This window comes from Canis lupus, chromosome 10 (assembly GCF_011100685.1).
Source record: "Canis lupus familiaris isolate Mischka breed German Shepherd chromosome 10, alternate assembly UU_Cfam_GSD_1.0, whole genome shotgun sequence".
In the NCBI taxonomy this organism is placed as follows: Eukaryota; Metazoa; Chordata; class Mammalia; order Carnivora; family Canidae; genus Canis; species Canis lupus.
Window position 1 is genome coordinate 64,438,586 of NC_049231.1, and position 22,885 is coordinate 64,461,470.

The following is a 22,885-nucleotide window of genomic DNA, read 5'->3' on the forward strand; positions in this document are numbered from 1 at the left end:
CACCATTACAAATCCATTAGAATCCCCCAAATTAAAAAGACCATTAATGCTAAGTGTTAGGATGTGGAGCAACTAGAACTCCAAAATATAGTGTTTCTTTTTCAGTTAAACATACATGTAGCCTATGGCCCAGTCATTCTACTCCTAGGTTTTTCCCAAGAGAAATTAAAATATACTTCGATATAAAGATGTGTACATGAAAGTACATGGCATTTTTATTGATATTAGCTTAAATCTGGAAACAACTCATGTCCATAAACATGTGGAACAATATACAAATTGTGGTTTATCTAAACAGCGGAATACTACTCAGTAACATAAAGGAAAATTTATAGATAAAACATATCAATATGGAATATTCTCACAGATGCTGAGTTAAAAAAGTAAGGCATTAGAAAAATACCTATTTTATGAGTCCTTTTCTATGAAATTCAGAAAAAGCAAATCTAATCAGTAATGACAGAAAGCAGGTCTGTGCTCTTCAGCTTTGAGGAAGATGAGGAATGGCTGCAAAAGGGTTTGAGAGAAGTTTTTGGTGATTGAAATCTATATCTTCTTGATTGTGGTAGTAATCATGAGGATATATACATTTGCCAAAACTCATTAAACTGTACATTTGGAATGGGTACATTTTATTTTATGTAAATTATACCCCAATAAATGTGACTTAAAAATCCATCATCATTCTAGTTTAAAGAAAGCAGAGTGCTATCTGGAGTAACAGTCCATTTCAAATGATAGGAGATCCAACTTTAAGATGAGTAGGCATCTAATAAATTATCTGACATTTTTTACAGCAATAAATTACCCCCAATTACTACTTGGGTAAAGTATAATATTTCAATAGCCCACTGAAAATAACTCTTTTGAAGAAAACATACTTCTTAAAAAAACACTAAGAGAAACATCATACTACTTGTTTTGTTAGACAGAATGACAAACACACATGCACATGTACATACTGCCTTTGATTTTCAAAATCCTAGGAGAGGAAAGAGGTTAGCTTTAATTATTTCTTGCTTGATATAATCACTTGAACATTTAATCTTTTCCCAACTTTGCGGTCTCTAGTGAGAGCACTACGGGGGCACTCCAGGTGGATGGAAAACTATCTAAACCATGGAAGGAGGAAGTGTAGAGCACATGCCTTGGATGGGGAGCTACACTCTTGCAAAAACAGCTAGGGGGATGTGCCCTGAGAGGCAGACAAGTGTTTATCAATCACTGAAGAATTTCAGGCTGAAAAATCCATGGCCAAATCTGCAGTTAGATCACTGTGGTGGCAGTTCAGGGGATTAACTGTGGGGTGGGATGAGAAGATTGGAAGGTAGAAGATTACAGAAAGAAAGCTACTATTTGATCACTGCTTGAAAGCAGGGTACGGGGGATCCCTGGGTGGCTCAGTGGTTCGGCGCCTGCCTTTGGCCCGGGGTGTGATCCTGGAGTCCTAGGATCGAGTCTCCTGGCATGGAGCCTGCTTCTCCCTCTGCCTGTGTCTCTGCCTCTCTTTCTCTCTGTGTCTCTCATGAATAAATAAATAAAATCTTTAAAAATAAATAAAATTAAAAAAAAACAGGGTAGGGCCAAATTAAGGTAATGACAGCAAGGCTGACTAGAGAGGTTTCTGACAGTATTTAGAAGGCAGAATTGAAAGGACTTGGTCACTAATTATATGGCATTAGGGGTGAGGGAGGATTCTAGGATGATTTCTCACTTGGGATTCCATCTGAATAACTGTGCCATCCACCAAAATGGAGAATATAAGAGAAGAAACAGGTTTGGGGAGAAGGAAAATAAGAAAAAGCTTTTAATCTGTATAAATCAGGAGGAGAGCTAAAAATGGAAACTTAGGGAGCCTCAACATATTCATGAGTATACAGAAGAAGGACATGAAAAAGTGATGAAAAGGTGGATTTCAGGTCACAGAAGGCAGGTATGATGAGAAATCTGTGATGGTAGAAGTGGTCAGCAACTATTATTAAATGCTGAAAAGTCATCAAGTAAGATAAAAGAAATATATGTATCAAGTAGGAAGTCTCTGATGACCTTTCCAAAAGCAGTTCCAGAAGAACAATAAAGAACCAGGCCAGAACTTGATACTGTGAGGAACTAATGGGAAGTAAAGTAGCAGAAAAAGTTAGTGTTCACTATTATTTCAGTGAGTGTAACTACAAAAAGAAGGAGAACATTTGATTAGTAACAGAGAAGAAACAATTTTAAGGAAGAGATGTTCGTTTATTTGTTTTATAGTGTGGCTTGGGCCTCATCTACAAAGCAAAATTCATGGGGGCTGTGGGGAGGATGACAAAGTAAAGGTATCCATAGGAATGTAATGGGATCCAGATTGGAACTAGTGGTGGAACTGTCTTAGATAAGAGGAAGGGCTCCTTTTCCACTGAATTGAGAAGGAAAGATTTATGTTCATGTAGATAAATGGTTGGTTAGGTGGGTGGGTGGGGAGATGGTGAAGAGCAGATAAACTTAATGAAGTGCCAATTAAAAGGTATGACTCTTTAATTGGGCAGGGAGCTGAGAGGGCAGGGAGCTGACCATGTGAGTTTAAGGAGAGCAGTGAAAGTTGAAAAAGGTACTGATTGATGACAATGCAAAAGCTTTAATATCTCTGTAATATAATTAGGGACTCCTCTTTTGAAAATTAATCTCAGTCTACATATGTGGAAATATGGAACAATGATTGCCAAGCAAAGAAATCTGATTACATTTTGCTTTACATAAAACAGTACTTATTGGCTTCCATGTGGGAGGATGACACTTCTAGCTCCCTCCTGAGGAAGACATGCTCTTCAAATTCTTCTAACACTGGTGATGGCCTTTTAATCCCCAACACATTTGTGTGATGATTATAAGGATTTAGAATGGAAGTTCTAGCCTTGGAACAAAGTTTTCCTTCAACACTACACTGACCTATTCTCAAAGTCAAACTCCAAAAATCTTAGCATATTGGCACCAGCCACTGCCACGTTTACATATGACAGCATTCTATTTTAAACTATGATCTATGTCAGCTTCTTAAATTGTAAGCTACACCTTGCATGTCAAATTTTCCAAAGGCTTGCATAACAAGCTTATGAAAAAATCTCGTAAATGCTCCCTAGTGGAGAAACTGCACATGCAACTACCTGTTTATATATGCAGTAACTTGAATTATACATGAAAATTCCACATGGATGCCCAGAATCAGCACTGTGTTAATTCAAGAAGTATATTAAAATTTTTGGATGTATTTAGTAGCAGAACCTAAGAAAAATCTGTTCTTTAAACAGGGTTTTCTTTAAAAAAAAAAAAAAAAAAAAAAAAAAAGATCTGTTAGTTGGAATCTACTGTTTCAAGGAATCTACTCTTCCTAGAAAAAATAAATAATCTGTAATAAATATTAATCTTACATTTTTAAAATTCTGGGAAACTCCATATTTAGATCTTTTAAAGAGTCTGTAAGTCTGTACAATTTCCCCTATCCCATAAAACTTAAGAGTCATATTGAAAATAAAATTTAAATGATAAATGTCAGTTGCAGAAGTTATCACCTTTTCATTTGAATGCTTGACTTCTATTGGATAATTCTCTTCCAAGAGACCTTCTTGGGAAAAAGAGGTGACAGCCAACTCATTGCCTAATTGATTTAGGAACAGTGCCCAGGGAGACAGTCCAATTAAGTTTACAAGCTGGCAATTAGCAGGAAGCCCTCTAAATCCCTACACTGAGAGCCTGTTTACTTTAGTAAGAAGGCAAATGTGCTAGAGATAGGAAGAGAAAGCTGTGCTTTTTGCAAAGCTGTTGTGAGTAGGCCCACAAGGGAGGGCTGAAGAAAAGCTAGGTATATGTGGGCAGACAGCCTTTTGTTTGACAGGTAACTGGGTAATTTAGAGGGTGTGTGTGTGTGTATGCGTGTGTGTGTGTGTGTGTGTGTGTGTGTGTTTTAACAGACATGCAAAACATCTAACATCCACTTTAATGAGTGTTGTGTATGGAGATATACAACTGTTAAACATGTAGCCGGGCAAAGTAGAACTGGATTATCTTACAATAAATGAGATTCCAAACATTTTTTTTCTTGGGCAACATGACCATTATAAACAGATTTAGTTGCGGTTTTATTATGTGGAAAGAATATAGTCCTCACATTATATCTACTATATCTTTCAGGTTAATCAAGTCATTTTCAACTAGATTTATTTCATGGGTTCAATTTCAGAGGTAGACATATTACCAAAAAAAAGTAAACTGACAGCTATTTAACAAACATTACAATGTCTTTCAAAACTTAATTTTGTACCACAGAGCCAAATCATGTAATGGGTTTAAAAATATATTTACTTTTCTGTTTTCAAGTTGCAATAATATGAATTAAAATCTATTTTTAAAACCTAAGTGAGGTTCTCTCAAGAATGTTAAGTTATACAAAACTACCTAAAGAATATTATAGGGAAAAAAAAGAATATTATAGGGCATAATGCATAGCTGGTAATGTAAAACTGCAAAAGACCAATGAATCATACTAATACAATTTTGTATTAAAGTTTCCTGGTTGAGGGGCACCTGCTGGCTTAGTCAGTAGAGCATACGACCCTTCATCTTCAGGTTGTAAGTTCAAGCTCCACACTGGATGTAGAAATTACTTAAAAAAAAAAATCTAAAAAAAAAAGTTTCCTGGTTGAAATGAGCTACATTAATACATGATTTTCATAATATTGAAAAACTTTTTCAATATTTTTATCTAAAAGGAAACAGAGTTGTATAACCTTCTGTCCAAATTCTAACCAAACATTTGCTTTCTCTTCTTTTAAAACATTTGTCTTACACATTGCAATCTGGGAAGCAATGGATAATTATCATCTAGAATAACTAATTAATAGAAAAAGTATTACATTCCTACAACAAAGAACTTTTTAATGGCATATTAAGTACTTCCAAATATTCATATATGTATTTATTTTGGAAAGTATCAAAAGTGTTAAGTTTAAGTTTTTCATGCATTACAATGAGCAATTAGTGCAATTTCCAAACTCTTCACTATCTAATGCTCCTTAACATTTAGAAAATCATCCACAAAGCTTTCTTAAAGAAACTATATGAAGGCACCTGGCTGGGTCAGTTAGGAGAGCACGTGACTCTTGATCTCAGAGTTGTGAGTCAGAGCCCCACATTGGGCATAAATATTACCTGAAAAAAAATTATATAAAATTTTTGAAAGGCAAGCCTATTTATAGGATGACACAGAAAACTTCCATTTCTAGGATGGTTTTATTCTCTTAATCATAATGTCACCATCATAAACATTTTAACTTAACTCACCAACTTTCTTGACTTACCAAGCTTAAACAAGAGTGCACCCAAAGGTCCTCTGTCAAACCTGAGGAAGAGGAGATCATAAATGTCCCCACGTTCTGGCTTCTCAGAAACCAATGGAGGAGCTATCCACTGCATTTGAACAAGACTGCTAGAAATGTCAAAGAATTTATTGAACTGCAGAGTCTTCCTGGGTGAGCGGTCTTCAGCCAAGAGCTGGATGTTAATAGGGGATAAAGCCATATCAAAAATTTGCAGCTCCCCTTGGTTGCTGCCAACTAGTAGAATGGCACCACTTGGGTGGCAGCTTATTAATGAAGGCAAAAGTTCAGCATGGGCTAAGAGAGTTACTCTACGGTGAGTTTCATAAAGAATTACTGAAGAATCTTCACAGCCCAGAATCAGTTTGTCTTCAGTAACATTCCTGCAGCAGCTAATAGCTTTTGATTTTAGTGGTATTCTGGTTACTGATATACACTGGATTTTGTTCCGAACATATTCATAGATGCAGCTGTCAGCCATGGGCTCTTTGTCTACACTGATGGAGCGCTCCACTGTCAACACTTGATAAGGCTGTTTGGTGCCAAAGCGAACATCCAGTGGATCCCATTCCGTGCGGATACAACTCAGAACCTATAAGAAATGTATCAAGTATGTTCACAAAGACCTTGATTCTTCTTCAGTGGTCACACACAGGCCTGCATATTAATCCAGCATCCTACTGAAGACCATCAATTATCACCCTAAACATCAGCCACATATAAGCGTGTATATGCTATATATGTGTCTATGTTATATCTCTCACATAGAATATATATGAATGTATATAGCACATATATAACACAGCTGCAGAAATTGTAAGATTTCAACATTAACACTTTGTTTTTGAAAATCTGTAAATAACTTAAAGACAAATATGTTCAACATATAAAAGCTAATAAGGTGGCCCTTTAAGATAATATGGCTAGCAGAATATCTAAAAATATCAGAAGTTTAATTTTTTTAAGATTTTATTTATTTATTCATGAGAGACACAGAGAGGGAGAGAGAGAGACACACACACACACAGAGGGAGAGGGAGAAGCAGGCTCCATGCAGGGAGCCCAACATGGGACTTGATCCTGGGACTCCAGGATCACGCCCTGGGCCGAAGGTGGCGCTAAACTGCTGAGCCACCCAGAGATCCCCAGAAGTTTAATTTTTAAAAGAATGAATAAAGGACTTTAAACAATTTAGCTAATCTCCTTCCCACCCACTGTCCTTCCCAGTTCTGAAATTGTTGGTAAATTACTGACCAGAATACTTTTAATTAGTAGGGTAGGGTAGGCAAAGGAAAAAAACTAGAACCCTGTTAAGAGTCTTATAGAAATATTTTTCTATAAAGAAAGGATCTGAAGGTTGTTAAGTAGACAAATGGCCAACAGAAAGAAATGTTATATAGAAATATAATGCACTGGTTTTATTTTTTTTAAGTTTTTATTTATTTATTCATGAGAGACACAGAGAGAGGCAGAGACCCAGGCAGAGGGAGAAGCAGGCTCCTCGCAGGGAGCCCGACGTGGGACTCGATCCGGGTCTCCAGAATCAGGCCCTGGGCCGAAGGTGGCGCTAAACCGCTGCACCACCCGGGCTGCCCAATGCACTGGTTTTAAAACAAAAAAATTAAGACCTGTTTAAGTAATATGATTTGTCAATACTGATGAAGTGAAGTTTTTAAATCATCTTTATTGTAGAAAGAAAAGGCTACAAAGAACACCGGGACAGAATAAAGAAAGAAAACAACAGGCCATTCACTTTATTTTTAATGTAGGAGGCCAAGAACCTGGAGAGTATTACTAAAGAGGAGATTTTCTAGTACTTTGTCAAAAACTTGAAAATCAGATGTAGAAACATTAAAAAGCATGTTTCTACACATGTAAGAAAATTCTAGAACTATACACACACACACACACACACACACAAAAGTGCATGTAAAGAATGATGATATTCAACTAAGGCCTATAGCAGAGTTAATAGTATTGTACCAAGGTCATTTTTCTGGATTTGACAATGAACTACAGTAATGTAAGATATTATCACTAGGGCAGATTGGGGGGAAAGTATAGGGAATTTGCTTTTAGCAATTTTAGCAGTTTCTTGAGAGTCTCACTATTTCAAAATTTAAAATTTTATTTTATTTTTTAAGCACAAATAGCTATGTTACACAGTGCTGGCTTTGAGATAGGAAGGGGGGATTGGGCAGCCCAAGTGGCTCAGCAGTTTAGCGCCGCCTCAGTCCAGGGTGTGATCCCGGAGACCCGGGATCAAGTCCCATGTTGGGCTCCCGGCATGGAGCCTGCTTCTCCCTCTGCCTGTGTTTTTGGCCCCCGCCCCCGTCTATGAATAAATAAATCTAAAAAAAAAGGGGGGGCGGGCAGCCCTGGTGGCTCAGCGGTTTAGCGCTGCGTGCAGCCTGGGGTGTGATCCTGGAGACCTGGGATCAAGTCCCACATCGGGCTTCCAGCATGGGGCCTGCTTCTCCCTCTGCCTCTCTCTTGCTCTCTCTGAATGAATAAATAAATAAATAAGTCTTTAAAAAAAATAATAAATAAATAAATAAATGGGAGATAGGAAGGGGGGACTGATGGAAGTTTTTTAAAAAATCCATCCTATACATTGTCATCTAACTAATCTTCCTAAAGTACGTGTTTTCACTCTCCTTCATTTTTTTAAAAAAAGATTTTATTTATTTATTCATGAGAGACACACATAGAGAGAGGCAGAGACACAGGCAGAAGGAGAAGCAGACTCCCCACAAGGAGCCCAATATGGGACTTGATTTCGGATCCCAGGATCATGCCCCAAGCTGAAGGCAGATGATCAATTGCTGAGTCACACAGGCATCCCTACTCTCACTCCTCTGTTCAAACCCTTCTAATGAATAAATTTGTATTCCCCTGCCTGGAATGCAAAATCCTATAGGACCCATATCTAATTCCTTCCCTCCCTCTCCCTCTCTTTCCTGCTCTTGTTTTTCTTTTTTGTCTAATAAATATTTGAATATGCCAAGTACTAGTCCTATGTCCTGGGGATACTGCAGTAGGTCCTCACTCCCAGAGAATGTGCATTCTAATGGCTTAAGACCAAGCAACAATTCACAAGCAACCATATATAGGATGTCAGTGATCCTAACCTTGTACTTCCCGAATACTGAGAAGAATAAAAACAAAGTAGGGGGAATGGGGAGTGACAGAAGTGAGAGGGGATGATACAGAAAATCCAGGACAGGTCTCTCAGATAAGGGTGACCTGAAAGAAGTAAAGGGTGAGCCATGTAGCTGTTTGGCAGAAGAGAACTTTAGGCAGAGGAAACGAACACCCAGAGGTGGCGCTCTTGGCCTGATCAAGGGAAACAGCTAGAGAAGGAGGAGGAAGGAAGAAAGTAGTGGGAATTAGGGGAAGGGAACAGATGATGTTTTAGGGACTTTGGCTTTTTCCCTAAATGAGATGAGAAGCCATAAGCAAAGAAGGGACATGATGTGACTTGCAAATTCTAGTGTTATCTTCTCCAGTCTCATTACTCTACATTCAAACTAAAATCTGCCCTGCATTTTTACAGCTCTGTAAAAATGTTAAGTTAATTTAACAAGGAGACCTTTAGACTGAAGTGGCTCTAATGCCAGGGCCTACATAAGCAAAACCCAAGTCAAAGACTGTAAATGCCTCAAAGTTACAAAATCAAAATGCTAAGGATAACCAACCACCAACAGTCAACTAGGCTTTAAGCTACAGCCAATCAAATAACTTCCTCTCTTTGCTTCTGCACTTTATCTACATAAGTTTTTCCACTGGCTCCCATTGGCAGAGTTCCTAACCACTTAGTTAGTCACTGCCCAACTGGAATAAATTTTTGTTCAAATAAACTCTTAAAAGTTTAAATATGCCTCAGTTTATCTTTTAACAACTTCACTCATGTGCATTGCCTAAAATCTACCCAGAAACTCAGTTTTTCCTACCAACCATACTCCCCCCTGAAGAACTAGACCAAATGCTGTTCTAATTTCTGGATTCCTTCCAGCTGGATGGCATCCTTTCTTTTTTTTAATCTCACCTCCTCTCTACCACCTTCCCCACTCTAACTTAGCCAATGACTTGCTTGAGACATTCAGCCTTTTATTTATTTCTAATGTTTGGACAAATGGCCTTCTTTTTACTGTAATCTTAAAAAAAAACAAAAAACAAAACAAAACAAAAAACCTGTCCCATCTATTTTATACTTCTTTTGTGCGTCCTATGCAACAGCTAGCCAAAAGCTCTGCTGGTAGCGGGTATGCAATAAACTTTTAAAATTACAAATTAAACACACACACATAATATAACACTAGTTGAAATACCATACTTCCAGAAGACTTAAAGTTTTGTAAAGGAAGCCTCTGGGCAGAAAACTGAGAGGCCAACTGACTTTGAATAGAGTCTGTACTCCTACAGAGTACTCTAAAAGGAAGAGCCAGCCTTGTCAGATGGCTCAAGTTAGGCTCAAGGTCCAAGGAGAAGGGGCCCAGGGTTCCTGATTTCCAAGTTTATGTCAACCCAATAAGCTCTGTGGTGTCACTAAGAAAAAGGTATGATACTGCAATTTAGAAGAAATCGATATATATGACTATTCAGATGACCAAAATATATTTCTCACACATATTTAGTTATTTTCCACAGTTCCTGGCTCACAGGTCCCAAAACTCTTAGAATTTCCTAAGGGGGGAGGAGAGTCTTGTTATGTTGATGAGGTGACTTTTGTGAAGTACCTAAGTATAGGCATTGGTTGTCAAGGGAGCCAACCCTGTGTTTAGAGGGTTAGAACTTTCAGTTCCCCCACTAGATCTCCCAGAAGGAAGAGGGACTGGAGGATCAGTCAATACCAATGGCTAATGATTAAATTAATCATGCTTATGTAATGAAGCCAAAAGGGCAGGGTTTGGAGAGCTTCCAGGTTGGGAATCCCTGGTTTACAGCCAGTCAGTCAGAAGTATAGGTAACAACATGGACTTGTGACTTGCATCTGAAATCCAAGGAGGAGGCTGTGGGAACCTCCAATCTGTAGCTGGTAGGTCAGAAGCACAGGTAACAATCTGGGCTTGTGATTGGCATCTGAAGTAGGGGGTGGGGTGCAGTCTTCTAGGACTGAACTTTACCTGTGGGATCCTATGATACTATCTCCAGGTAGATAGTATCAGAATTAGGATATCTTGCTGGTATCCAAGAACTGCTTGTTGGTAGGCGGGGGGAACCCTCCTACCCCACCAACAGAATTGGTACCAGAAACAATTTCACTGTCAATTCCAGATAACTCTAAAATGCTAATCAAGGTCAAAGGATCACCTGCTATCTTCCCCACTAAAAAGCTCAAATTCATTTAAGAAAAGAAAATGTCTTCCATGGCATAAAGATACCATAAAAGTTTAAACATTAAAAAACACTTGAGTGTGCATAAGTTTCAATAAAGAGTAATCTCACCAAAAATAAGAAGCAAGAAAATAGGGTACTATGCTAATCACTTTTCATACATTGTTTTACTTAATGTTTGTAATACTCCAAAGTTTGGTATTACAATCTATGTTCCAGAGATAAGGAAAATGAGGGTCAGACAGATGGTTTAAGTTGTCCTTGATCCCAAAGTTAATAAGTGACACAGCTGTAGTTTTAAATCCAGATCTGTCTGACTCTAAAAACCAAGGTCTTTGCAAGACACTGCTTTGCAAGCAGAGGGAGTTAATAAATTTCCGTGAAGGTCCACCTTTTCCTCAATGCGACCAGAGGGCAAGAATGAGAAGAACCATGGTGCGTTAGGAATCCCCACAGAGCAAAGGAATGAGAATTAGGTGCAGGAACTGAAGAGACAAATTATGCAAATGACAATGGAGTCTGTTAACCTGGGGGTGAAAAAGAGGCTTGTGCTGATGATCTGGGCAACTCTCCTACGCATGATTGAAGAAGTTTGGAGGGCAAGGTTCTTAATAAACGGACTTCTTTTAAAGATGCTTCATTCTTGTATTGGTTGGGTTGTACTGAAAACAGACAGCATACTTAGTAAGTGTAAATGTAAAAACATCCCTAGATGAATGAAATACAAACTAAACTATTTCCTCACCACAAAAATTAGACAAACACAAACATCATTGCCAGTTTTTGAATTTGTTTGTGCAGAAGATACAAAGGAAAACTTTTAAGTTTTAAGTTTCTTCTGCAATGTTTCAATGAAATCTTCTGAAAATAGCATTATGTCATGAATAGAAAGGGTCCAGTTTATATGATTTTCAAAGTATAATAAGATAACAACATTAAAATCTAAAATACCTGTAGGCTTGAAAGTATTTGACATACTTAGGTTCAGAATTTAATTCTCAGTTGGACTTGACCCTGTACAACAGCCAAGGAGCAAAGAAGCAGCACATAACAGAGACGGACTCCTTGTTTTGGTGATAGAGAGCTCTGGAGTCTGGGGCAAGATAACCTCTTGGAACTGTAGTTTTCTCATCTGTAAGATGAGGATTTATTTACCTGTGCTGCAGGATTGCAGTATGATTTAAAAATAACATACCTAATATGCAGGGGACAGAGGAGACCACAATAAATAGTAGCTATCCTTGTTGTTCCTAAAGAGAAAGTCCTGGATTTTTTCACAAGAATAGCAGATGAAAAGAATGAGAGACACTGATCCTAAATAAAACCCAAATTTGGTTATTTAGAATTCATGACTGATACATAGTTGTAAACTATAAATGCCGAAGATAATTTTAAATATAGGAAAGATGTAACTTTGAGGTTAATATTAAAGTGATTTATTTATGATACTTAGTACTGTGCTTGGCATATGGTAGTAACTCAATAAACAGACTGACTGAATATATTTTAAATAAGATATACAATGTTCATACTTAATTCCCAGATTTTAAATTCATTTAAAATCATACCTAATTATGTAATTTTTTAAATAGCCAATATTATCAAAATTTTAAAAATTCAGCCCATGAAAATAAGACATCTGTATATACAGAGACTGTCAAAATAAATTTATCATGTACTATTATAAACAATAAGTGGAAGTATATAGTGACTTAAGTATATCTGCACAGAGAAATATTTATACATAATTTGACTGACATGGCACAAAACCTTATTGCAAAAGTTTAGGTCAATCAGGAATACTGAGATGATACTTGCATGTTACCTAATGTGATATTAATATTTTTAGTTGATAGTAAAAGTGGACTGAGATTCCAATCAGAATTCTGAAACATTTTGCATACAAGAAGTACAGAGAGGGATGCCTGGGTGGCTCAGCAGTTGAGCGTTTGCTTTCAGCTCAGGGTGTGATCCCAGGTCTGGGGATGGAGTCCCATACTGGGCTCCCTGCCAGAAGCCTGCTTCTCTCTCTGACTATGTCTCTGCCTCTCTCTGTGTCTCTCATGAATAAATAAGCAAAATCTTAAAAAAAAAAAAAAAAGAAGTAGAGAGAAACATATCATCAGCAATAAAGATGGACTCGACTCAGCTAAAATAAAGGAATAAGATGCAGGACAAGAAAATTCAGTCATTCAGGTTTTCTACAAAAATGCTAATGTGATGGACCAAGATTATAAAAATGAAGTGTTATACCTGCATTGAAGTCATTAAAATACACCCTACTGACTGAGGAGCTATATGGAAGGAAAATGTGTCAATACATTTCTTGGGTATAAGATGCTCTGTTAGCAGATCATTTGGAATTAAGAAGCTGAAAACCACCAAATGCAATTATGCAGTTACTGCAAAATACCAAGAGAAAACAGACTTTTAAAATCCAAACTTACATATACTAAGACATCTCTCATATTTATGCAGCTAGTTTTTCCTCTCTGAATGAACTTAATGTAAAGTACTAGTCAGGAGATAATCAGGCCAAGATATAATGCTAAGATAAAGGAATTTAAAAATATGTTATGTAATGAAGGGAGAAATGTTAAGTGACAATGCCCTGAAGAAAAAAGCACAAAGGAGAGAAAAGAATCCAAAAACAGAGAACCTTGGCTGGTGATATTCATGTAAGCTAGCAAGATTAATTTGAAGTCTACTATAACCTTCTGTAAGGAATGTTCAGTGTTATCCTCTACAAACTTCACGATCAAGAATTCCTTTCTTGGGCAGCCCCGGTGGCGTAGCAGCCCGGGGTGTGATCCTGGAGACCCTGGATGGAGTCCCGCATCAGGCTCCCTGTGTGGAGCCTACTTCTCCCTCTGCCTGTGTCTCTGCCTCTCTCTCTGTGTGTCTCTATGAATAAATAAATAAATAAAATCTTTAAAAAAAAAAAAAAGAATTCCTTTCTCTCATTGAGTTCTCGGTCTTTTTTTCTTTTTATGGAGGTCTGACATATAACATTATATTACTTTCAGGTGTCCATCATAATGATTCAATATTTGTATATACTGGGAAATGATAATTACAGTAAGCCTCATTAACATCACCAATACATAGTTACAAAGTTTTGTCTTGTGATAAGTACTTTTAAGATTTACTCTCTTAGCAACCTTGAGTTCTTGGTCTTAATCCTATCTTCAGGCATTCCCCAGATTAGGTAAATTCTGAAATCTAATAACTCTTTAAAGATTCTTCAAATATATATGCCAGAGGCTTTAGGAAGTGATCAGTAGAATTAAATGGGAATGGCTATGATAAAGAACATGGTAAAAAGTTTTTTTTTTTTTTGTTTTTTTTTTTTTTTTTTTTTTTTTTTTTGGTAAAAAGTTTTAATACAGGCATAATGAAGAGGCAAACAATGAGATGGGTAAGAACAGTATAGATAATTAAGGGATGAAAAAATTAAGACTTTTATAATGTGTGGTGACCTACTTAAAGTCTGGAAATCTCTAGAAAAAGATCTCTGCTTTAATTCAAAGGAAATCTTCCTATTGGAAGATACAAAGAAAAGCACGGAAACAGAGGCCGTATGTTAGCTAAAGGCCAATTGTTCCAAGTGGCCAATTAAGAGAGATTGTGACACCAGACAAGAGATGGATGACCAGGCTCAAAGTTTTATTTTTTGTTGTTTGCTTTTCATTTTTTGTTTTTTAAAGAAAGAAATTGTAAGAGTTTAAAAATTCAAGCTAAGAAAGGCAGAAAAGATAAAGAAGGGTCCCAAAGGTCTTGGAATTTCCCAATTTCAAGGATAAACAAGCTGGTAGTTTCATTCCTAAAGTGAATTGTTTCGGTCAAGTTTAAATCAGTCAGCTTTAAGGTTGAAATTTGTTTTTAAAAAAAAAAAAAAAACCACTGAGGTTATTTCATTTTATTCTTAAAAACGCTAAACTTGAAAAAAGTAGGACTGATCCAAAAGTCATTCAAAAAGGAACAGTACAGAGAAGGAAAAGCATAAGCAGTCAATATGAGTGATGCCCCCTCTGGAAGATATTTTAAAATTAAGAAAGCACAGAAAGCAGAAAAGCAATTACAGTGAGCTGGAGATAGGCTCAAGATTGCCATGTTTCAAGTTTAGCTATAGAGGAGTTGGTTCAAACTAAGCATTTATCGGGGCACCTGGCTGGCTCAGTCAGCAGAGCATGCAACTCTTGATCTCAATGTCACGAGTTCAAGCTCCATGTTGGGCAGAGAGCTTACTTAAAAAGAAGGAAAAAAGAAAACTAAGAGAGTTTAATATGACCATGAATATAGCATCCCTGATTCTGGCAAAGTGGTGACGGTGGCACTATAGTTTCTGAATCTCTCTAAATCTTCACATGAAAGAAACAGTTCAACTAAATATTAGCAAAACCAAAAACCCATGGATGACTAGATGAGAATTAGAAGAGAGAGAACATTGTATGCAATGACTTTATGCTCCAATAATGTAAATAAAGCATAATTATTTTAAAATGGAAGGAAAGAAGTGATAAAAACACAGGCAAAAAGTTTTCTAAATGTTCATAATTTATATTAGTAGTGGTAGTATTAGTATGATTATTCTCAGACTGTTAGGTGTATACTGTGAGAAAAAGTAAACAATTATGGGATACTATAATTTGTCCTCCATATCCCTGTAAACTAGGACTTTTGGTAGGAAAAAAAGGAGATAAAGATATAATATAGACAAGGTTAAGTAAACGACCCTGTATCCTGAATTCTAGTCAGAAGTAATGATGTAAACTCACTCTGAATATATATATGTATAAAATCTCTAGCTCATTCTACTAAAGAAAACTAGAAACAATGACCAATCTAATAACAATGACACATTATTCCTAGCTCCCAAACTTGAGTTTAAAAATGACATTTTCCATTAAAAGAAACCAGAGCTATTGAAGAAATGGCTAATTCCAGGTCTGATGCAGAAAATGTATAAGATAAGCATGGAACATTTTGTCATTCCAAATAGCAGGGAGGCTACTCAAGACTACTAAGGTCATGACAAAGAGAGGAGCCAATTTGAAGAGGTTCCCAAATATAAGACAAGTTTGAGCTTTCAAAAGGATAATAACTATAATTTCTAAAACCCCATCAAGTCAAATATATTTAAAACCATCAATTAATAATGCTACTTAAAAAACAAAAACTAGTTGGTTACCTTCAGGGAATAAAGAATCAATTCATTATCTTGAAAATTAGCAAATAAAAGAAAAGAAACTGACATTTATCCTGATTACACAATATTACACAATATGAATTCAACCACTGGGAAAATAAATAGGAGATGAGTGGAAGTATCTTTTTATAAAAGTATCTCAATTAATTAATGAAAGAAGTAATAATAAAATTAGAATATCACTGTTTTGCAACCCTAATGAATTAACAGATCTAGGCACTGAGCATTAATAGCTGCTAACATTATTAAAAGAGAGATGACCAAGAAAGAACCTGACATTACATGACTTCTGATAACAACAACACACTGCCCCATATAGTCTTGCCAAAACTGACTACCTTGTAGAACTTTCAAAAGATAAACATGTTGAACCACACTACGAATATGCAAATAAAATCCAGGCTATAGGAAACTGCAGTTTCAAAACATAAATTTTAAGGAAAACAAAGGGATGGAAGGAGAACTCGTAGGTTAAAAAAGATACATTAAAGTGTTTTAAAAGGAGAACCTTAAACTGCGTTGTGGGGAGATGTATTAGGATGATAAAAGCTATATGGGTATACAAGAAAGTGATGGAAAGTCATGATAGAGGTTACCTTTGGGTAACGAGGCAGGGGTTGGAATCATGACAGTACAAAACAGTATTTCTGGGTGTCTGGCAAAGTTCCTCATCTTGACCTGAGTGTGGTTCTGGGGGTATTTCCTTTGTAATAGCTCATTAAACTATACAGTTATTTCCTGGGGTTTTCTTTATGAGTGTTTTATAATAAAGAGATTTTTTAAAAAGCTATCATCCCTAGAGTATAAAATCTTTGATATTTGGTTGAAAGCTAACATAGTACATACATTTCTTTGGAAGCGATGTTTCTTATATATTTTGGCTTTTCAGTTGAATGCATTTATAAGACCTTCTAAATGCTTCTTTAATCAAATTATGCTATATTAAAAGTTCGTCATATCTTTACTTTTCCATTAGTCGCTGATCCTCTAAATCACTGCAAAAATGGTTTTTAAATTTTATATGAAAAAAGTTATCTTTATGGGGTTATATTTTCCTATGCCTGACAACAGGTTTTAAGGTTTAATAGCTCTGCTTATTTGTTTTTGATTAATTTCATAAACGAATTCAGGTGACCTCTTCTGAAGAATCTCTTGAAATTACCACTATACTCAGAAAGCTTCATCTAATCCATGCAGCTGAAAAGTTAAAATACTTGCTCAAATACAAAGGTAAAGAAAAAAGTTGTGTTGTCATCACATTATTGACAAAGCGAATGAATTAAATAGTTCTATGATGATGGTAATAACTTTCCAAAAAGCAAAGCATAAAGAGTATGTGGAATTTAAATAAAAATAATTACCACGTTATATATAATAATCCACACATACACCATTAAAAACTGTTTTTAAATGAATTTACTGATAAAAAATTTTTTGTACACACTATTGTATATTTTTCAAAAGAAATTTTTTCCTAGACTACATAACTCTCTGCTTTATGCTTCTAATTAAGATATGTGCTGTTGTTTATAGCTCTGCGGTGTGAAATTAGACCAGGAGTTTTCTAATATCCATAAAATAAATTTAAAATATGTTCTTCCTCTGAAAGACAGATAATTCAGTCACAGAGAGCTTATTTCTGTGTTTCCTTTGTTTTCTTTTTTTTTTAGCTGCTTGGTAAGCCAATTTTCTACTTAGAATCTATTGTTAAAACTCTCATTTGGTTCAGTAGGTGGGCTTTATCCTTTCCATGGTCTGTTATGCAAAAATGATGGCTCTAATTTTTTTTTTTCAGTTTGCTATAAAGCAGTGTTTCTCAACTTGAATGCACATGAGAATCACCTAGGGAACCTGTTAAAGAATACCGGTGCTTCCCCTCTCCTTCTGGATATTCTGATGTACCTGGTTTAAGTGGGCCCATTTGTAAAACCTCTGCAAGTGACAGTAATGTGTTGTGTTGCCAAGGCTAGGAACCACTACTCTAGGATCTTGTCACTTTCCAACTAAAAGCTTATTATATTTTCTGATTTAATTTGGATGGGAAACGCTTTTTTAAAATTCTATAGTTTAACAGATACAAAGATTAAATTTCTAATCTATGAGGTTGCTATTTTTTTACTTTGAATTTTAGAGTTTAAGAGTATATTGTATCTTTTATTCTGATGATTAGTTCAAGAAGACTATTGGTGGCCAGTGAAAAAAATTTAAAGACATATGCCTGAATATTACTTTTATAGACTAGTGGTTTTTGTTCATGATATTCTAAAAAACGTATTACAACTAATTCATAGCTAAAAATTACGTCTTCACATGTGAAAAAAGAAACAATTATTTTCCTAGAGATTTCTTCCAAAGACGTTCACCTTTTGCATATGTAATTTCACATGAGGTTCTGTAAAAGTAATCTTCACAAATTTTTTCAACAGTTTAACTTTGATAGAATGACTGAAAGGGCCAAATCCAAGAAAAAGCTACTTTTGCTAAAAAAAAAAAAAAAAGAAAAAAGAAATTTCTGTATCTTAATATAGTAGGATTGAAAAGGGGGCCATTAACTATGCAATCAGTGGTGAATAACTAAAAATCATGTGCAAGTATCATATACAACTTTATGAAATCTATTCAAAAACACACAAAATGGGTAATTTTCCAGAAATACAAATTAAAGAAAATGACTTCAAAAAAACCCCCCAGAATTCCTGGGAAAAAAGCAGCCCTTAAAAATGGAATCTGTTCTTTAAAAAATCTACCTTCCTTTAAGACACCACACCCAGGCAGTTTTATAGATTTTACCAAATGCTCAAATACAGATAAATCTTTTGGGTTCAAAGAGGAGATACAGAAAAAGCTAGCCAAATCACTCTAGAGGGCTAGTACAACCTTCATACAAACTTAGAAAGGATAGTAAAAGCAAGTAAAATTGTTTGCCAATCTCCTATTTGAGCAAATTGTAAAGCCTCTTTAATGTTTCCTCCTTACTATCTCCCTAAGTAGAATCAATCATTCCCCTCTGGCTCCTAGGATAGCTTACACACACTCTATCCACAGCATCATTTAATGCTTTAGTGCACTTACACGTTTTCATATTTGTCTCTCATTGGTGGACACCAGGATCCCTGCAGGAAGGGATATTTTTGTATTCATATCCCCTGAAATGAAATACAGTGTTTACTCCACGGTCACGCTCAATAGTTGTTGAATGATGTGGAAACAGAAGGAAGGGCGTTTCAGGTAGAAATGCCAGTAATGTGTACAGGCAGGACATGGAAAATAAGAAGCGGTGAGTTAACCACTTGGCTACAAACATAGGTTTGTATAAGGAAATAACACTGGAAGGGTAGGTCAGGGCCAGTCAGGGTGGGCTGTCAGTGCTGAGGCTAAGTTTAGTTTCATATCTAATAAAGGCATTTGAGCAAGCACCGGCTAAATAAGATCTGTGCTTCAGAATCCAGATGAGCACCTTATAGAGCTGTCACAGACCTGGAGGTAACCTCTCTGGTTGAAATCCATCATCTTAAAAATAGAAAACTAATGTCAGAGGATGGATGATCTACCTAAGGGCAAAGAACACAGAATTAGCTAACAGCAGGCAGAAGCTTAGAGGGAGTAAATTTGACTAAGTTTACACAGTTAGTATGTATATGGTCCAACCAACAGGTAAACTAGGTTTGTCCAACTCCAAAGTCCATGATCTAGATGACACCAGGAGATAAGGTATGTAGATCATATGTATACCCTTTAGAACACTAATTTCGTGTAATACGCTCATTTCAAATACAGGTAATTTATGTAAAGTATAACTAAATTATTTTTACCTTTATTATAAGGCAGAATATTTAATAGAATTCTAATTAGCTTTATTACAATCATTTTGATGAAGTCTTTTACTCAATTAGCTTCTGAACCCAAGATCAAGAAAGCAGTGGGCATGAAAAGCAAGTGAATAGGAACAAAGCACTTCTTAGCCTCACAAATCCACACTTAAAGCATTATAAGTGGTTTTAGTTACTACAACAAAATTGGAAAAGTTCCAGAAAAAGGTTAATTAATTAATTAATTATAAATGACTCTGCAGTCTTAAAAGGCAGCCTAAAAGTTTATAACACCAGAAGAGGCAGGTAGAGATAGAAAATACCTGGACTTGTTCATTATATCTCAGAATTAAAGCCCAATAGATAATAGATTTAGAGGAAGCACAGAAACATACCACTGTCTTCCTTGCCTTAAATCCCAATACACCCGTCACAAGTTGAAAATGCATTTAATACACCTAACCTACCGGACATCACAGCTTAGCCTCACCTAGCTTAAACATGCTCGGAAATTTAAATTAGCCTATACTAGTTGGGCAAAATCACTTAACACAAAGCCTATTTTATAATAAATTACTGAATATCTCATACAATTTATCAAATAGTGTACTGAAAACAAAAATCAGAATGATTGTATGCGTACAGAATGGTTATAAGGGTGTCGGTTGTTTATCTTCATGATTGCCTGGCTAACTGGAAGTTGTGGCTGACTGCCACTGCCCAGCATCATGGGAAAGTATCCTATCACCTATCATAGACGAAGAAGATCTTTTGTTCTTTGAAAAAGATCAAAATTCTAAAGTATGGCTTCTACTGAACATGTACTGCCTCCACATCATGGCAAAGTCAAAAATCCTAAGTCAAACCATGTATAATCTGGGACTATCTATATTTTACTCAGGCAAAAACTTGAAGAAACAGGAAGGTTGCTTTTGTTTTAAATTATAAAAACAGAATTCCATACTCAAAGTACTGGTCCAAGGTGAAATTACAACATAATGAATGATGTTGGAACCACTGTCAGGAATAGGTGGAGTGAACTACTGTCATTGCCTCCTAGATTAACCCTTGTAGTGTTCCTGTTTGAGGCACAATTCTAGACTGAGAAGGCCATTGCTCTACAGCCATCCTTATAAATTCTTGCCTCAGCCATGGTTTGGCACCACAGTCTTCCACAAAATAAGCACTTGACTGCTGATTCAATGACTGAAGTATAAAGAAGGTGATTGATAATATAGCTTTGGCAGGCTGGAAATTATGGGCAAACAATAATGACAGTACTAATAACGATAATAAGAATCACAACAGTGGTCCATATTTGAGAGTTTACTATATGTAGGTATTGCTCTAAATGCATATATTAACATACTTATCTTCATTAACTCTATTTTTCAAATAATGAAAGCACAGTGCACAGAGGTTAATACCTTGCTCAAGGACAGAGAGCTAGGTAGTGGCATAGCTAGGATTTGAACCCAGAAGGCTGTGTTCTTAATCATTGTGAGATTCAGGCCAGCCCTGGAATTCTCTGTTTACCCTATAGATATGATACTTTTAAGAACCCCCACTTTATTCATAATTTCTTTCTTTGAGAATTTAGAAAAATAAATTCTAGGCTTAACAAAGTATTCATCCTTATTTCAGAATAGAAAAACTAATAATCCTATTTTATTTGCTCTTCAACAAAATGTATATATTTGCTTTATATTTACCTCCAGTCTTCCTTGAGCATAACCTAGGAGCAGCAGATTGGCTCTGTCCTTCTCTGGAGAAATGGGGGCCCAAGGCCAAGCATCATCACTGACCAATGGCCACCAGCAGACAACTATATCCTGAACACAATTGATAGCTAGACGACGCTCTGTTGTTCTGTTTACTGGGCCTGGTATCTCGTAATAGGAAATCTAATGATCAAGGAAAAAAAGCATATGAGAATCATTTTTTAATGCAAAATCCTCACAGTATTACAAAAATTAAAGCATCTGTAAATGTAGATAAATGCAAGTAAATATGCATGTTAAACATGTGCTTAAGGAGGTGTCAGAATTTACCAAATTCTTTTGACACATATATAAAAAAGACATATGTTCAAAATTCTCCCCATTTTTAGCAGAGGAAAGGAAAAGGAGAAATGTGAGTTAGGGAGGAATTGGCTGTAGCAATCCCAATCAATACCAAAATGTACAGTCATGGCTGCTTGACAGCATCGACCTACACATAGGATTTAAGACCAGCTATATTAAATGACAAGTTCAGTACTGCTGACCAAGAGTATCTCACTACTGTTTAAGACATAACACTTTAACAATGACTGACAACAATAAAAGGAAAAACAACTTGAGGAAATATCACTTTAAAGAATATATGAGACATATACACATATATTCTGCATAAAGGGATAAGCCATAGCATCATGCGTAAAAGTTTATGCAGCTTCTGAGAATTATGCTTCTCTTTCTTAGGAAGGATTTGTAGAATTTATTATTCAAACTATGTTATTTTGGAACATGGTTATTTGAAAACATAAGCACGGCACCATCTGGGTGACACATGCCAAGGAAATATAGATTGCACCGTATTTCTGCTTAAGGAATTAATGGAAGGTTGATAGCTTGGAAGAAAAAAAAAACTATCTTGCCATTGCTGGTCAGCAATAATCGAACCACTTTCTGGGGATTAAGCGCATGGCTAAGCCTACTGGACCAGACACTAGCAAAGGGCAGGGGGTCTTCTTATCAGAGAAATGCTTCTGGAGCCAGTCTCACTACATGACAGATTGCTTTCATATTCCTGTCTGCAAGGCAACAAAGGATGGCAGTAATGCGATAATGCCAGAGTGCAATGGGTGTTAAGAACCCGTTGCATTTATGTATTGTATTTAGTAAATAATCAGGCTCATCCAAATTGTGATCTCACCACTCAACCAAGGCCATTAAAATCAAGGTTAATGCTTTAATAATCCTCTGCTATTTTTTTTAATATGGTCAAAAGGAACCCTTTTCTATTTGCATGGCCATAATATTATTGACCTCTTCATCCTCTGAATGCACATCAAAAGGAACTGAAATCAAAGTAATTACCAGTGTTGTTCTCTCATGGTAAACATTTAACTCCTTGCACTGTCCCTTCCCTGTTAAATAAATTGAATTGGATTTTTAAAATGTAGACTGGAAAACTTGTTA

At 36.1% G+C, this 22,885-nt stretch overlaps 1 protein-coding gene across 15 annotated transcripts in view; it reads right to left on the reverse strand.

Moving 5' to 3' along the window:
• Positions 1–22,885, reverse strand: part of WDPCP (WD repeat containing planar cell polarity effector) — a 424,783-nt gene that overhangs the window by 253,385 nt on the left and 148,513 nt on the right. For all 15 annotated transcript variants that reach the window (XR_005366139.1, XM_038551410.1, XM_038551407.1 and 12 more), the window contains 2 exons: positions 21,416–21,607; positions 5,331–5,940 (listed from right to left, as the gene is read on the reverse strand). Coding sequence is in view for 14 of the 15 variants with exons in the window: in XM_038551410.1 (XP_038407338.1) it covers positions 5,331–5,940; positions 21,416–21,607 (802 nt within the window). In the remaining variant the exon portion in view is untranslated. The remainder of the gene's footprint in view (positions 1–5,330; positions 5,941–21,415; positions 21,608–22,885) is intronic.